General features: G+C 36.0%; 1 protein-coding gene across 1 annotated transcript in view; it reads right to left on the bottom strand.

Moving 5' to 3' along the window:
* LOC306848996 (plexin A3-like) overlaps positions 1–18817 on the bottom strand; it is a 172712-nt gene that overhangs the window by 50854 nt on the left and 103041 nt on the right. Inside the window, exon 9 of the mRNA XM_079383806.1 lies at positions 15044–15158. Within this exon, the coding sequence (XP_079239932.1) occupies positions 15044–15158 (115 nt within the window). The remainder of the gene's footprint in view (positions 1–15043; positions 15159–18817) is intronic.

Below are 18817 nucleotides of genomic sequence, written 5' to 3'. Positions count from 1 at the left end.
TTAGAGGGTCAAATAAATATAAATATATACATGTAAACACGTAAATATTTAAAAAATATATACTGTATGAGTGTGTATTTATATATACATAATAAATTTACACAGTACATATATATATATTGTTAACAAAAACTTATTGTCAATGTTAACGCATGCGATTAATCTAAACATTTTAACGCGTTAAATTAATCGTTTGATAAGGTTTGACCCCAACTTCTTGCCGTCATCGCAGCGCGGAAGGTCATCATTGCCTGCGTCCCAATGTGCACACTATTCATCCTATATTCTGTGTGATGTTAGTAATTTTCAGTAATATTTAGGGCAGATAGGGTGGATAGTATGCACATTGGGACGCAGGGATTGTGTGATTATTATGAGGCGCCCGGGCTAGACAAAAGTGAAGTGGAGAGAGAGAGCGAGTGTGTCCGAGAGAGAGAGAGAGAGAGAGAGAGAGAGAGATTTTCTTTTTAAATCCTAGTATTTTATATATATATATATATATAAAAGAGCAATTAACTTAATTCATTAGAAATTAACTAATTAATCGCACATTTTTCTGAAATGTTCTGAAATCCAACCTAACATTGCAGTTTTTAAATATAAAAAATTCACATTCAATCTTCAAATTAATGTACAAACAATTTAAAGACAGTATATTTTTAATATTTGTTTAATGGCATCTTTTATTTTTTATGACTGAAGGCCAGTATCACTGATACTAATTAATACTGATTTATCTATAAAAATGTTTCCCCCTAATATTTAACCATTGACTATAGCATTCGACTTTACATTATAATTAAGAGCTATCAATTATAACCTTTATTGGACTTTAAAAATAACTTCGAATTTAAGTGAACTTAAAACAATCTTCACATAATCCATTATAATAAATGTCATATTTAGCTACCTGTGCCCCTCAGCAGAAATATACAGAAATTAAATAAAGTTATCAAACACCAAATTCCAATCTAAATACAGATGAATCCTTAAAACTATGAAAGTTATTGATTTCCTCTTTTTTCTTTTGTTCTTGATGAACAGACATCACAGCAGCTGGTTATTAGTTTGTTTTGGCTTCTATTACTTTAAGATCTGACACGCATCATATTTTCTCTCAACTCTCATCACCTTTTCGGACCCATTTCAGTCTCTTCTAATGAGCTGACGAGTTGAATCGGGTGTGTTAGATGAGGGAGACGGTGCTGGGCTGCTCCAGGACAGTTTCGAAAACCATTTCAGAGACAAAATACAAAATACAGTGAGCCAAACATCAGCGTGCCCGCCTCTGTGTCACCATTGGAACGTGACTAAAGTACAAGGCCTATAATTTACATAAATAATAGTTTAGCATTCAGATACGTTACATCGCAAATATGGAAATATTATGGAATATTTGGATTTGTGTCGAGTGAGAGAGGTAGGATACACGAGAACAAAGCTCCATTTCGCAAACAATTGAGTGCACAAGCCTTTAAAGTATACTCCTTTGCCAGTCTATGTGAGAGACACGTTCAGAATCAGCACATGGTCACTGTCTAGTGGGCTTTGTTTTCAAGTGAGCAACTCATGGTTAAGGCTAGAAGGGATACGTATGGCGCTACATGGCATTAGCTGTTCTTCTGCTGGCGGTTATCAAACAGCGTTGCATTACTGCAGGCGCCCCCTTCTGGATTGGGGGTGAATTGCCTGTATTCATTGTAAGGCCTCATGCACCGTACCGAGATGTCTGTACCGTGACGGTTCGGTTCGAATACATGTACCGTGCCACCCTTTATATATATATATATATACACTGTATATACACATACATACTTTTTTTGTAATAATATTATATAAACATTCTCTATATTATGTTGATATTTCAACATTTTTTTTTAATTTTATTTCATAAAATTAAATTAAAAATATATGTGATATAGATAAGTGATTTTAAAAATAATTTTATGACATTTATATCTGTGTACGCATATATATATACACACACACATACATATACACATACAAACACTTGCGCGTGTGTATGTAGAGCATTGATACGCGAGACTTGTTAAATATTTTTAACATATTTAGTGACTTAAACATTATAACTGTCATTCTGTAATTTACATAAACAGTTTATTCAGATATATTATATATAAAAACACACAAACATTACATTTAAGAATTCTTCAATCTTTGACAGCTCGTTTTATTCGATCTGTCGCCGGACGCTATTTACTTGTTGCATTGATATCAAGATCCCAAAGGCTGCTATGATACTCAAGCCAAAATGTTAGTATTGATCCAACACTAACCGTGCGAGACACAAAGAATAAACCGCTTAATGTACAAATGGAGCACTTATTGCAGCATCTGAAAGACATTTGTTTGGCACAAACAGCCAAAAACACAAAAAAAGCACAAGATCAGCGCTAGACACTTCAGCTTTAAAAGTCTCTTATCAGAAAATCTTCATGCACTCTCGATGTCAGCCTCGGCCATCTCTATTTTAGCAGTAAAGTGTTTGCTAATGTAAAAACAAGATAGCTTATCGCCAATGGCTGGCTTGAGAAGCGAGGACAAGGGCACTGTCTGCTGTGAATGGAGACTGAAGATGCGAGGGGCGCGGCGTAATGGCTGGCTGCTGACAGACGCCCGCCGTGTCACTTCCTGTGCGGCTACGGCGTCCGGCTTGAAGGACCACAGCAGCCAGAGCGCTTCCTGCTGAGCTAATGGCGTCTCTGTCACTCATCCCACAATTAATTACCTCTGCCCGCAGCTCGTTAATGAAAGAGTCACCCCACCGAGACGAGAAGAGGAGGAGGAAGAGAGCGAGAGTGTGAGAAAGTGAAAAAGAAGAAAGATTGTATTGTGGGAACAAGAAAACAGATTGAGAAGGGACAGAAGGAGAAGTGGCAAACGGAGAGGCAGAGCATCAAAGTGAGGAGGAGGAAAAAAACAAAACGTTATGTGAGAGAAAAAGAGGGGAGGGAGGCGCCGGGGTCCCGGTGGGAAAAAAGCCAGTTTGAAAATGTGTGCGATCTCTCTGTGGTCATTAGTCTTGGTGAATCGTGTCCCTGCAGTGCTGCTCTTTAAGGTTAAATACATACATAAGCTAATTAAGCTTCCTGTAATGATAAATGTTACGGAGGGAGAGCGATATTACAGCTCACCAGCAGCGCTGTCAATCAATGTCACTCTCACATCATGACACAGCAAATGCAAAACACTCAATAACTTCTAGAACTTTCTTTAAATAAGCCTGGAGTCTTGTGTAGGACTTCGTGGTATGATTTTATAGTGGTTTCGTTCTTATTTGTCTAATAGGTGTTTTACTGTTCAAATAGGGCACTGCGTTTCAACTGACATTCCTCTTGGTTGTGGTGTTCCGCAAGGTTCGATCCTTGGGCCTGTGTTGTTTTCAATGTATTTGCTCCCCTTGGCCTCCATTTTTAAAAAAATATGGTGTCTCCTTTCATCTATATGCTGATGATACTCAGATTTATCTTCCCCTGCAGCGTAATAATAAGTATTCTCTTCAACCATTGTTAGATTGCCTAAATGAACTTAAGCTATGGCTTTCAAGATATTTTTTACACCTGAACGAAACCAAATCAGAAATAATTTTGTTTGGTCCTAGGGAAAATGCTGATTTTAATTTTGACCTTAGTTTCCTTACTCCACATAATAGATAGAGTGCCAGGAACTTGGGCATTTTATTTGACTCCAGTTTAAAGTTTGATAAACAGATTTCAGCTGTAGTTAAGTCATGTTTTTATCAACTTCGCCTTCTCAGTAAAGTTAAGCCCTTCCTATCTAGGAAAATCTTGAAATAGCTATCCATGCCTTTATAACATCTCGGCTTGATTATTGTAACTCTTTGTATTCTGGTATTTCTCAGTCTTCAATTAGTTCAGAATGCAGCCGCTAGACTGCTTGAAGGGAAGCGAAAATATGAACATATTACGCCTATTTTAATATCCCTACACTGGCTTCCTGTCAAGTATAGGATTGATTTAAAAAATTTATTATTTGTTTACAAAGCCCTCAATAATCTGGCTCCTCAATACTTAACCGATTTGTTGCTTCCGTATACCCCGTCTAGAACCTTGAGATCGTGTGACCTTGGCCTACTCATAGTACCTAAAGTTAAACTTAAAAATTGTGGTGATCGCACCTTCTCTACTGTGGGACCGAAGCTTTGGAATAGCTTTCCTCCCTTTATCAGATATGCCTCATCTATTAGTATTTTTAAATCCCATTTAAAGACATATTTTTTCACCTTGGCTTATAACATTCCTTAGTATGTTTCCTGGTTTTTTTTACTGTACTCTGTTGATTTTATTTGTCTGTTGATGTCCGTGTTTCTCTTATTTATTTGTGTTTTATTCTTTGTAAAGCACTTTGGTCAACCTCGGTTGTGTTTAAATGTGCTCTATAAATAAACGTTGTTGTTGTTAATATACATCATTGGTCTCAAATTCCTGGAGGGCCACAGCTCTGCACAGTTTAGCTCCAACCCTAATCAAACACACCTGATGTAGCTAATCAAGCTGTTCAGGATCACTAGAAACTTCCAAGCAGGTGTGATTTGGAGCTGGTTGGAGCTAAACTGTGCAGAGCTGCGGCCCTATATGAATTGAGTTTGAGAACAATGATATACATAGTGCTTGACAGATCAGTCATTCATGCACATTCAGATACACACACACACACACACACACACACACACACACGCACACAGTATATATATATATATATATATATATATATATATATATATATATATATATATATATAAACATGTATATAAACATTTACATATAAAATTATATATACTATTATGTAGCCATTTCACATTTTTATTTTAGGCATAAAACAATACAATTATGGTATAGATATGATTATATAATTTTTTTAAATAACAAACAATAACTTAAGTAATTGTAACTGTTATTTTAAATAGAAAATTAGAAATTCTATTTATTTAATAATGTAATTAATAATGCACACACACACACACACACACACGTATAGTTCTTACAATTAAAAAGTTTACTATAGAAATAATATAATATAAAATGTTTATATATTATGTAGTTATTTCGCTTTTTTGATTTTAGCCATACAATTAAAGTAGAAAATTGTGTGACAGATAAGTGATCTATATAAGAGTATACAATTATAATATCATATCATATAATATCTCACACACAATGTATTTATATGTTTGTTTAGAAACATTTTTATTTTAGAAAAATGTAATTTACTAGTCTATTTATGACATAAACAGAACTATAATAAAAGATTACTACAAGTTAAGCAACAATTCAAAAATGCTGTGCTGCAAACTATGGCAGCCAAAGAGAAAGAAATTTAGAGCATCTCACACCGATAAATCCACAGCCAAACAATCTCCTGCATCAGCTGTTTCAACGCTATACATCTATATATACACTACCAGAACTAACACTAGTCATAAAATTTTATACTCCAAAACTTATCCAGCATCCTCGGAGAAACATTATATTTACACAAACTCTTTCTCCCTTAAAAAAGCTCTTGCTTGACCCCCAAAACCCAAAAACACTTCCATCTTACAGACCACACAATAAGAGGGAGAGGTAAAAATGCATTTCTCAGATGCCGTAATTAAGGGTCCACGGATCAGCCGTTCCCAGAGGTCACCTACCATGAGCTTAACAAACACGCTGTAGCCTCATCAACACGGTAAAGCTGGCAAACAGACACGAGGCGTTGTGTAGAGGACATCCACGCGTGATGTACAGATATAACGAAACGCATTTTAATACAACAGATGAAGAGCATAAGACCCTTATTAGACCAGCTGCTGCATTCAGAACCGGTCCCATCCAGAAAGGACAAACTTACAGTCCCTTTAATTGGCAATGTGAAGGTCAAACAATGTGTGTGAATGAAAAGACAATGAATTTAAACATGTCTGCAGTAAGAATGCCAGTCACTGACTGCAGGTGTAATCTTTTTAGCTTGTAAATTCATTTTCAACTTTACTTGAAATTAATATTAGCTAGTTTGTTGGTTTTGTTAGTGTTTAGTTGTTTATTATGAAAAATTTTTGATTTTATGCCATTTTGCTTTATGAAAATATTTTAAAATCAGTCATTTGAACCAATTATATGAAAAATAACTCAAATAAAATTCATCTTGTTAAACTGCAAAAACCAAAGCCACCAGACTCAGGAATAGTGTTTTTTTGCCAGACTACTTTATTATTTTTCCCTACAGCACAACATCTGCATGAATGTTTACGCATCTCTGTGTTTATATTTGTCGCACTATAATCTCTGCACTGATTCAGTCTTTTGTTGAGCACTATGTAGTAATTATCTGTGCCCTGACCCGTTCTCCAGTGCTACAACATTCAAAGCTGCTCAAATTTGCACTCTGCTATGGAAATTGTCATCATTCCTACCACTCATCTGTTTTCTTTTACCAGCGTTTCATTATTTATTTTAATTGATTTACACATACACAACTCCTTTGTACCCAGAGTGCAAATTATTGAATGACTTTCGCAAGAATCTAGTTATCGTCAATAATCGTCACTCACTGACTACAGTTATATTTTTGTGCTTTCAAATTATTTTTTCCCCCGCTTTACTTGAAGTTAATATTAGCTAGTTTGTTGGTTTTGTTACAGTTTGGTTGTTTATTATGAGAAAATACAATTTTACATTTTTAATAATTTGAGGTGAAACTAGTTGAGCTGTGTCTTTATGCAAAGAAAATGTTTTGTGGCACCTCTAGCAGAGTTAACCCACTTTTTTTTTTTGTAAGCAATCAAGCAGCGTACTTTTGCTATAGTAACTTCCTCGAGGCAACTGTAAGGGTCTGTTTAGTTACTGAAATGTTGGAAAAGAGGTAAAACAACACATACAATAACCAAAGTTGAGGTTGGTAAAATTTCTAAATGTCTCTTTTGCTCAATAAATCTGTATTTATTTGTTAATGAAGCACAGTAAAAACCGTAATTTTGTGAAATATTACAATTTAAAATAACGGTTTTTATTTGAATATATTTGAAAATAGAATTTCTTATGATGCAAAGCTGAAAAAACATGATTTTGTTTTTTAAAGGACTGCATTTTTTGATGAACAAAGAACAGCGTATTCTTTTCTATTTAAGTCTTTGTCCATTTTGATCATTTGAATGCATCCTTGCTGAATAAAAGTATTCATTTCTTTAAATTAAAATAATAATAAAATTCTTACCCTAAACTTTTGAATTTACATTCGAGTTTTTATTCTATTTTTAGTGCACCACAAAAATCTCATCACCATCAGAATAGAGTTTTTAATATAATTCGAGTTCACAGTGAAAGACTCCTAATCAATATGACTTTGGAGGACCCTCAAACTCCTCTTGGAAAACACTGCGGTGGAGAGAGACAGAGAGAAGCCGGCTGCTTTTCAGTGGATTAGGCCCAGGGCGCTGGAGTGCTGCTGGGAGCTGGAGAGACCCCGTCACACTCTTCCTGTTTACAGTGTGAAGAGTATTTTTATGTCGGTGTTTTTGAAGCACCTCTCAAAGCCTGGGCCAAGGCACCAGGGCAGAGCTTACACTGGGAGAAGATGCACTCCACTGAGCTGCTGTCTCTCTCACACACACACACACACACACACACGCATTCCCGTCTGCTTAAGGGCCTGGATCACTGGCTCAAACACACACTGATCAGAGCAAAAGGACGCCTGTGTATTGTGAATGTAAAAATAAGCCAGTGTGGTAATCATTGAAAGAGCCCACATATGCTCTCAACCCACGCCAACACGGATTTCTCCCCCTCGGCTAACTCTTCTTACGATAAATGACAGTGAGCTTGTTTCTCGTTTCAATCCGGCCTGAAAATCCTGAAATGACAATGGGAATTCATGTGTGATTCAAAAGTTGCTCTGTTCCAAAACCTAGTGAGCTGCTTACTATAATTATGCTGCCTGCTACTACACCCTGAAGCCAAAATCTAAGACAACTTCACATACTGAACAGACTAATCACAGTATTTATACTACAAACTAGCACAGAATAGAGCAAAAGTATGCAAACTGGGAAGTAAATCAAGAGGTCAAGGTTTAGCTTAGTTGGTTGGCAAGGTTCAGCTAACCCGTGGTTGGCAGATGCTTTTAGGATGCAAAAAGTAAACATTTGTGGAGCGCTAAAAATAAATGGGATCAATATTTTGTATGGCCTTATACTTTATGCTATTCGTGTGGTGCACCAAAATAGTAAACATTAATAAAACGCAGATAAATGATGAACATATATATATAAATGAATGACTGTATAACAAAATCAGATAGACAGACAGAACAACAGATGATGGATGGATGATTGGATGGATAAGATAATAGATGATTGAATGAATAGAATGATGGTGATAGAACAATGGATGGATGGATGGATGGATGGATGGATAGATGGATGGATAGGAGAGATGATAGAATGATGGATCAATGGATCAGTGGATGGATAGAATGACCGACAGATGACGGAAGAATGGATGGATAGAATGACAGATGACGGAAGAATGGATGGATGGATAGAATGACAGATGATGGAAGGATGGATGGATGGATGAAAGAATGATGGATGAATGGATTGCATTTCAGATGACAGTGATGGATGGATGGATGGATGGAGTGATAGATGAAAGAACGATGGATGGATGGATTGAGTTTTAGATGACAGAATGATGGATGGATGGAATGACAGATGGATCAAATGACAGAAGGATGGATGGAACGATAGATGAAAAAACGATGGATGGATGATTGAGTTTTAGATGACAGAATGATGGATGGATGGATGGATGGATGGATGGGCAGAATGATAGAGGGATGGATGGATGAATAGAAGGATGAATGGATGGGTAGAATGATAGATTATGGATGGATGGAATAATAGATGATAGAAGGATGGATTTAATTACATGTTAGATGGATGGAATGATAGATGACAGAACGATGGGTGGGTGGATGGATAGAATGATAGAAGGATGGAGGAATGGATGGATAGAATGACAGATGTTAGAAGGATGGATAGATGGAATGATAGATGACAGAACGATAGATGGATGGATGGACAGAGTGACAGACAAACAGAATGATAGAAAGAACTACAGAACAATGGGAAGACAGACAGAGATAGACAGATGACAGATAGAATCTAAAAAACGTCTTTTAAAAACATAATATGTAGGTAAACTGATTAATAAATAAAAATATTATGAATACACATTTCATGATTAGGTTTTGGGACGGCACTATTGTGTGTGTGTGTGTGTGGAGTGAGCGTTTGTGATGAACATGCGAGTGACAAACGCTGGCGTCTCTCTTCACGGACGCGCTCTCTGAACTGCTGTCACCGCTACACCAGCACTCTCCCCTCCAGTATCAACAACGGATGACTCACCACTTTTCGCTGACTAACTCTTTTCTTGAACGAGAGCAAGGGGGGAGGAGTGATAAGAAGATTGTCAGGCCTGGTGCTGGAGGGGAAGACAGACAAACCGAGAGAGATGGGCATATCTCAGCGCTGCTGGCTGCCTCTGATAAGCACTGATAAGGCATCTCTTTGATGTTCAGTTAAGTGTAAAATTAAAATGCGCCAAAAGCCGAGCGGCGCGTGGCACCCCCTTCTGCAACTGAAGATGGGAGGATTTTCCTCTCTTTTCTTTAGGCTCCTTCCATGTGCACCTATCTCTCAAATCAGGCAGGTGTTAATTGTATGGGTGTCTGTCCCGACGTGCTTATATAACATCCAAATCATATATCAAATCATTTTCAATCTTTCATCTGGCTATCATTAAGCCTCATTATCCACACGGCCTGATTACAGACCCAATTAACCTTGTTTCTCTGAGCCGTGCGTATAGTTTATAATTTCTCTAATTGAAAAACTGTAATGTCAGAATCACAGATATGAAAACACTTAGTTGCCAGGCAGCTGCAATGACGGCATAAAAAAGTGGCACTGGCCAAATGAAATATTAATACATCTGGAGACGCTACTAGAAGCTTTTAACCTGATTCGTCACATCTGACCAAACAGATTAAGCGATTTATTGTAGAGTCATATTCTACACTTTCATCACATTATAGCTTATTTTACAGATAAGCCAATAAATATTTTCATGTTGTGGCCAATAAACGGCTGATTTTAAAATCTAGGACTTTGACTAAAAACTACTGCAACTATTACTACTGCAAATAAATACATAAACAAACAAAAAAAATTAACAATTAGAAAAAAAGTGTAAAATATTTAAAAAGTACATTTATAAAACTAAAAAATTTAAATTAAAATTAAAAAAAAAATTCATTTGAAAAATAGAGAAAATTAAAAGGAACAAATAATAATAATAAATTCTGGTTGAGAATAAATTAAAAAAATAATAAATAACTAAATAAAATTCAGATGTCAATAAGCAAAATAGTGCCAATATTCCATTTATTGGTAACACTTTACAATAAGGTGTCATTTGTTAACATTAGTTGATGTATTAACTAATATTAACAAACAATGAACAATACATTTATTTTATTACTTTGTTAATAAAAATAAAGTTCATTGTTTGTTCATGTTAGTTCACGTTGCATTAACTAATGTTAACAAGCACAACTCGTGATTTTAATAATGCATTAGTAAATGCTGAGATTAACATTACCTAAGATTAATAAATGCTGTAGAAGTATTGTTCATTCTTAGTTCATGTTAACTAATGTAGTTAACTAATAAACCTTATTGTAACGCGTTACCCATTTATCCATAAATGTACAATTTCCGGTTATAAAAACCTAATAAATTATTTGTAGTGCTATAGTTTTGTTGAAGAAAACATTAAATCTTTCAAACACACAAAATGTGCAGCAAAATAAAAATTACAGTGGAGTGGAAAAATGTTTACAGGGCAAGTGATATCTAAATAACTATGGATATATATGCAGTTCTGGTAGTTTTTTTTTTTTTGTCAGATATTATAGATTTGTAAAACTGGTTATTTATCAGCTAGCCATAACATAGAAAGGCTTATTTCTTGTTGCTTCCAATACTCATTGGGCCCAAAAACCTGGCCTGGATAATCGTTAATGTTGAGCCCTGTAAGTTTAAAAGAAAATAAGATGCTATGAAAGTGTAGAATACAATACCTATAAATTGCTAAATAAACAAACCAACAAAGATGGCATCATTCCCATAGACGTTCTGAGTCTACAGAGAACCAAACAGTTCCTGAAACCAGTCTAAACGCAGACTAGACCTTAGATTCACACTGCATCGTTAGTTAGCCGGGCCACTTTGTTCCAGTCGCTGTGCTTTTACTCTGTAATCATGATGCAAAGAAATGCAAGAGAGATATAAATAAAGCGACTGCACTCAGTGTCTGGTATCCAAGCAGCTGGAGACTCACGTATGCTGTTTTTCCTTCACTCCTTGGTCATCGGGTGCACTGAAACTCCGACAACACAAAGAGGCAGCCGTAACTTCTCAACCTGTGACGGCAGCGGCCTACAGCTCAGTCAAGTGTGCAATAATGTGCTCCAAAGAGAAATGAAAAGCAAAAAGAGAGAAAGAAATGGAGAAAAGGAGAGAAGAAAAAGGAGGAGGCGGGAATACAAGATGTAAATCTATTCACAGATTGGGCCAAATCTGTGCTTAGACTATTATTTTCCCTCACCGCAACAGAATCTTGGCTGGAAACACGACACCAACCCAGACATTAAACACTTGGGCCTATTTCAAACATCAGTAACCACAAACAAAAGGCACCAACAAAAAAAGTTGGCCAAGTTATTTGGCTCGATACTCATTAGCACCTGAAATTCTGGAAGGAATTATACTGTAGACACCCTGAAAACACTCGTACATCCATCACAGCGCAGCAGCGCCAAACCGAGAATTACAAAATCAACAGGATGAAGCTGTGATTGACTCAAATCGGCTTTGCAGAATGGAAATCTGCAAAAAATGACTATAATAAATGCACTAGATTCTAACAAATGTGCAGAAATTGAGTTTCGTTTGGCACAAGACACCTTTTGGTTACTAGCGTGATCTGAATGGTTGCTTATACGTTCAGGAGTAAAACCATGACTGCGACTATAGCGATAACCAAAGCTACATTTTAGTGTCAAAAAAATGAAAATAAAATAAAAAGAAAATAGATGGCAACAGTTAGTACCAACAGCAAGACACCATTTTTAGTGGTCACTAGCGATGCTTTCCATCCAAGTTAAGAATTTCATTTATACGAAAAATTGGAATATTACAAAAACAATTTATTATTGAATGTGTTTCACCAATTCAATTATAATAATATAAATTAATTAAATTTGAAATTTAAAAACAAAGTTCATCCAAAAGTATGTTTTCTTACAGATTTTTGCAAAAAAAAAAGTTTTCACCAAGAAATAAATTGATAAAATAATAAAAAATAATTCAAACGAATAAAATAAACTAATACAATTCTATTATAATTTATGCAAATGTTTTATTACCAAAGTGCAAAAACAGTTTATTGGTGAATATGTTTGACCAATAAATAAAGTGATACAATAAACACAATAACATAATAAATGTGGATCACTATTAAATAGATTTATTACAATAAACACAATACAAATAAATATAATTTACATAATAAAATTAACATAATTTCAATAATATTTCTATACATAAACAGAAAAATTGTTATTTGCATTTTGGAAAAATGTATTCTCATTAGGGCTGGGTATCGTTAAAAAATGTTCGATATCGATACCGATACCGATACGGATACCTTGAGTTCGATACCGGTTCCTGAACGATACTTTTTCGATACCAATTTTATGAAAACAGTTTTAACAAGATTACATTATCTCAAAAAACTTTGGTTTTATTTTTTTCAGCTTGTTGACATGTATACAGACTCAAAGACTCATCTCCTGAGCCACTGCACAAAGAAACAAAATATAGCCAACACAATAAATCAGTACAAATAATTTTAATAAAGCTCAAATAGTTTTCAGTTTACACTAGTACGTGTTCGTTTTAAAACGCATAACTCAGACAGAATCATCATTTCTATTCATTTATTCTAGGTTGTTAAAGACTTCAAGAAATTTAACATTTTATCCACTTTCATAAGTGGATGTTTTATTTTCTTTCACAATGTTTTATTGTTATTAAATTCTATGTTGTGCCTAAGAAGTATCGAACTCGATACCCAGCCCTAATTCTCATACTGTGACACCTCAAAATCTGCTAAATAAATATGTGGATGGAAACCCAGTTAATGTGGTGTCACTGCATGCACAGGATTCAGAAGAGGAATAAAAACAGTTCCAGCTGCTGTGTGTACATGGCTTATAGTATGTCCAGTGTCCAGCAGATCATTTTTCTATTTCATCAAAAATGTATAAATAAAATAAAACAATTCCAAAAGCTTCAAAAACTAATAGCACAGCATTAATGAACGCAAACAAAATGAAGAACGAAATGTCCTCCCTTAATAACAGCTTGTGAAAATTCTATTTTCAGTCCAAATGACATTTGCAACAATTCTTCCTCTTATCGTCCAGTGTAAACACACGTCTAGGGAAAATGCCTTGGCTCCAAATTTCCAGCAAGTGTCAAACGAGACGAACAATGAAGCGAGTGAGAAAGTTCCCAGTGTTTCACAGACAATGAGTGAAAGAAGCGATTGTGTGATTGACACATACAGATGGACACTTGTGAGAGAAACACAGAGCCGCTGACCAGGTTGGGTTTGCCACGGCCTGAGGGGCTTGCTGGATGTCAAAGGAATAGCTGATCCAAAAAGGAAAATCTGTCATTATTTACTCACCCTTATGGTCGTTTCAAACCCGTATGTTTCTATTTATTCTTGTGACACATAAAAACTACCAGCATATGGGTTTGGAACAACATCATGAGAGTGAGTAAAGAACACAATTTTCATTTTTGGAAGAACTATTGCTTTAAATTTGTATGCGAAGTTGAGGAGGACACAAGTGGTTCTGTTGTACTCACTTCCTGTTCCTCCAGGGAGCAGGGCACAAAAGCTTGCATACCTTGTTTAAAAGAATGCCAACCCTCTAGGGCAAATCACAGCGCAGGAAACTGAGAACAGACGAGCCGTTCTGAACATCTGAATCTATCTTTCATTTGAGAAAGTGAAACAGCGAGTCATCTAAGCCACACTGAATCACAAATGAACTCATAATACATCTGAATCTGATTATGCCGCGTGGCACCGCTGCAGATCAAACCCTTGAGACTGGAACAGTTTATACTGGGGACGGGCAGTCAAGCTCTCGTTTAGCACCAACTAGTTGATCAACAAAAAGACAACTCAGATTACTTACAAATCGATTTTCAAATTTATGGTGGGAGGAGAATGTGAAAAGCTGTGTGAAACTTTTTTTTTTTACATTTCTATTTTTTTTTTTTATTATAATTTTTAAATTAATAGTTAAAAATATGAAAGAGATTTAAAAACAAAATGTTTCCATAAAATGTTTCATCAAAACATCAAAATGTAAAAATAGCTTTTTTTTTACATTTAATTCTTCCCAATAAAAAAAGCACAGGCTGTTATATTTACAGTATGAGTTAAGTACTCTGTTGTTCATCTAGGATATATATTTAAATAAATATATATTAATTATTATAGTACATATAAGCAGTATCTAGGGTACATTTATTTATTTGACCTATTTTCTATTTTATTTTAATTTTTTCTATTTTATTTTCCTACTGCAATAAATAAAAGCATTGTTTTTACATATACAAATGCATATAAAAATATATATTTTCAGTGTTATACTGTAAAACTACTTTTCGGCTTGTAGTTTTCACCACATTCTAAAAATATTTTTGCAAACACATTTTTAGCATTATCTTCACATTTGATTAAGCAAATGACTTGATTTTTATAATGAGTTTGAATACTTAAGACTACAAAATAACTCAAAATGCCCATCAGTTAATGCGTGTCATTTACCAGAGGATTGTTTGGTTAGCTGGTCTGGTTTGGTTTCTTACCTCTGCGCTGCTCACTCGACCTTCCTGGAAAGAGCACTCAGCAACGTTATTAGTGCAGATGTGGCGATATTTACACCAGTTGCAGGGGAAAGGGCTGCTAACACACGACGAACACCTGCAGAGGAGAAAAACATAAGAGAGTTACATGAGAGGTCTGTTCTGAGCACATAAAACAAGTCATTTGTGAACTCAACCCAAGTTTTCACTGACTTTAGAGGTAAACCACAATGTAACTGACTATTTTACCACAAAATCCACCCCAAAACTGGTTGTTTAATAGTCCTATTCCAAGTTTTGAAAGCATATTTTACATAGTTACATTCATTTAATTCAGTGTTTTTATGCAATCACAAACTGGCTTTGATGTAAAATAATATTTCATATATTTAATAATATATATTTATAAATTATATACATTTTAAATATATAATAAATAAACATATATAATCCATTATCCATGCATTTTCATGCTTTTTTCCAAATGATCTAGTTTTGTTTTGTGTCACTTTAACCAGATTGACTTTCCTGTCAGCATCTGAAAATAGCACTTTCTGGTTCAAAACCACCATCTTTCCAGTGCAGAACCAGATTTTCTTCATGGAAACGAACAAAACAGGGCCATATTTGGCATTTGCTGTCAATGGAAACGGGACACAAAAAAAACAAATAAAAATCCAGCAACCGAACCAAATCTACACCCAGAAATACAAGAAGTTGGAACTAGAACTTGTTTGGTATCTTCAGCAGCAACCTAAACACTCAGTCCTCAACTGAACCTCTGGCTCAAGTCATTAATTCCCTCAATTCTTCGAATACTTTGCCTATAAATCACTTCATTGTCCTTGGGAACATGTTGAACGAGCCCCGGGTCAGACTTAAACTCTCGTAGAGACTCTCTTGGCGTGAATGAAGACGCCGCTGTGGAAATCTGAGCGGTCAATGTGTCACAAATCCGCTCTTTCACTTCAACACACACAATTAATCCTCGAGGGCCATTGAACACCCGACACGTTCACACCACTTCTCAATTAGTCATTAACCCGACCCTGAAAAAGTATTTTAGACGGTGGCCCTAATGACATTCCCAATTAAACACTCACGTCCTGCCGAGAAACATAAGCAGGCGGCACCTGTGGACTCGAACACGCATACCCAACGAAAGGCCAATCGCGCCACGAGAAATGAAGTGCATGCTGCGAGAAGGTTTGCGGACACTTCCGGCAGGGCGATTTTTTCCATCTCACGCTGTCTCTCATCTGGTATTGGTCCCGTACGGAAAGCCCACGCAATACGCCATCCTAATCACGTCCTTCCCTCCGGAGGCACGGTTCAGATCGCCTTCAGAGAGCACTCGACAGTCCGAGCACACCACACCTGGAGCTGCATTGCTCAGTATAATCTTGTTTCGCTCTCGGGAGGAAAAAAAGATCTGCGCTCCCGTTTGAAACATCCCAGACACTGGCACTGGCAAAATAACACCAGCCGCTTTCTTGCACCACCATCTCTGGCAGAACAATTGAAAGCGTACGGATTATCATGGGTCATTTAAAACAAGTTAATGCATTTTCTTTGCAGTATGGGTGCGTTTGAACTTGTTAAATCGAATATTACTGCCGACGGGGGTTCGGCGTGGGTGTGTTTTTTAGCGCGCTAGAAGGTAAAGATGCAAACTAGAGCTGATGGAGCTCTAGTTCCATTCCACTGCAGCTGAAATGCGTTGTAAATACTGCAAACTGATCTGCAAGTCTGGCCTGAAATATGCAATATGCTGTGTCAGGGGGTTTAAGGCCCATCAATTCACTCAGCTTTAATTTGAGCGTGGGCTGAAAAACACAGCACGGCCAAATGGTGACACTCTGATGAAGTGAGTGTTTTACCATCACTGGGAGTCTGGGCTAGACTTTCAGCGCAGGCAAATCTGGAGTTTGTGCACTATAGTCAAACTGAAATTAACCCTCTGGGGCCCGCTGTATCGCCGGCGATACGAACTCGGTTTTTTTAAGATAAGTGCAAAAGACACTAAAAGTACTCTGTTGATTTTGGTCACACAAATAAGTGTTATACATCAATCGAAACTGTTAAGTGTGTACTTTTTTTTGAGTACACTCACGATTACAACAAAACTTTGTGGTTTTGGGAAAAAAAAGAAAACCAACAGGATGCGCTCTCTGTCTTCTCCGTCTCCGCGATATATTTATAGTAACGCGTCACTAAAATGAAGTGTAACTCAGCGAATACTCAACACAGAAACATGAGAGTTATCTCTATAGAAAGCCTGAAGTGTCTGCTTTCAAATGAAGTAAGTGTTATCGAAAACAAATGTTCTGTGATAAAGTAATCAGTATGAAACCGACACCATGTTCAGTCTGTCCAGTCTAACTCATTATTTCTAATGAGATCCCGCCCCCTCGTGTTCACATGTAAATAACCACGTGACCCGCGCGCGCTTGGAGACTCCCAACAACAAACAGTCACGAGACTCTGTTGCTGCTCGTTTCTGGAAGGAGACGCGCTGAGTAAAGGCTGGATTTACCTCAGAATAAGTGCAAGACTTCATACAGAAAATCGATCTGAGTAAGTAATGCTTCTTTTTTGCATTAGTTAGCGTGTTATTGTGACAAACTTGAACGCGTTTAGTTGGGTTTTCCCAACCGACAACATGATGAATGCTACACATCTAAGAATGTTTAGAAGAATATTTAATGTTCACAAATAGATTTAATAGCGTGCTAAACAATAACAATTAGTTTCTCAGATATAAAATATCCTTTTTTAATGGTACAAAGTACACCCTTTTGTAGTTCACAGCGTACGTGAGTCTATGGCTGCAGAATCATAACAGCTACTATAAAACCATACATACTAGGCTGTATGACTACAAAATCATAGTTGTTTTTCTCCCAAACTGTAATGCCAGACTACAGTGTTTGAATATGATGGGCAATTCATTGTATTTAAATTTCTTATGGCAAGATGATGTTTTAATGCTCTATATAAAACAATAAAAGTAATATGAGCGTACACTGTAACATGATGAATGCTACGAGTCTAAGTATGTTTACAACATGTTTATTATTAATAGCCTACTCTGTTCAAAAATAGATTATAATAGCGTGCTAAACAATAATAGTTTCTCCGATATAAAACATAATTTTTTATAGTACAAAGTACATCCTTTTGAGGTTCACAGCATACATGAGTCTATGGCTGCAGAATCATAACAGCTTCTATAAAATCATGCATACTAGGCTATATGACTACACAATCATAGTTGTTTTTTTCCCCAAACTGTTGTTTTCATGCTCTATATAAAACAATAAAAGTAATATGAGAGTACATTGTAATGATGAATGCTACGAGTCTAAGTATGTTTACAACATGTTTATTATTTAGCCTACTCTGTTCAAAAATAGATTTTAATAACGTGCTAAACAATAATAATTAGTTTCTCAGATAGTAAATGTATTTTTTTGTGTATGATAGTACAAAGCATGCATGAGTCTATGCTCACAAATGTTTTTTTTTGGTTGTTTGTATTTTATTGAATCAGGTACCTGAACCACAGATGAATCCTGATGACTTTCTTCAAGATGTTTTCCTCTGAGAGCGCTGTACCAACATCAGATGGTCAACTACACTGATATTCTATGGTAAAACAAGATCCTTGGCTACTGATTGTGTTTTTTTCTTCTTGAATCCATGGAAATAAGTAAATATCAGGTATTTGTTTCACTTGTTGAACATAATCTGTTGCAGGAATAACTCTGTTCACTC

This window comes from Barbus barbus (genome assembly GCF_936440315.1).
Source record: "Barbus barbus genome assembly, chromosome: 29".
NCBI lineage: Eukaryota > Metazoa > Chordata > Actinopteri > Cypriniformes > Cyprinidae > Barbus > Barbus barbus.
This window is presented reverse-complemented; position numbering and strand designations above follow the sequence as displayed.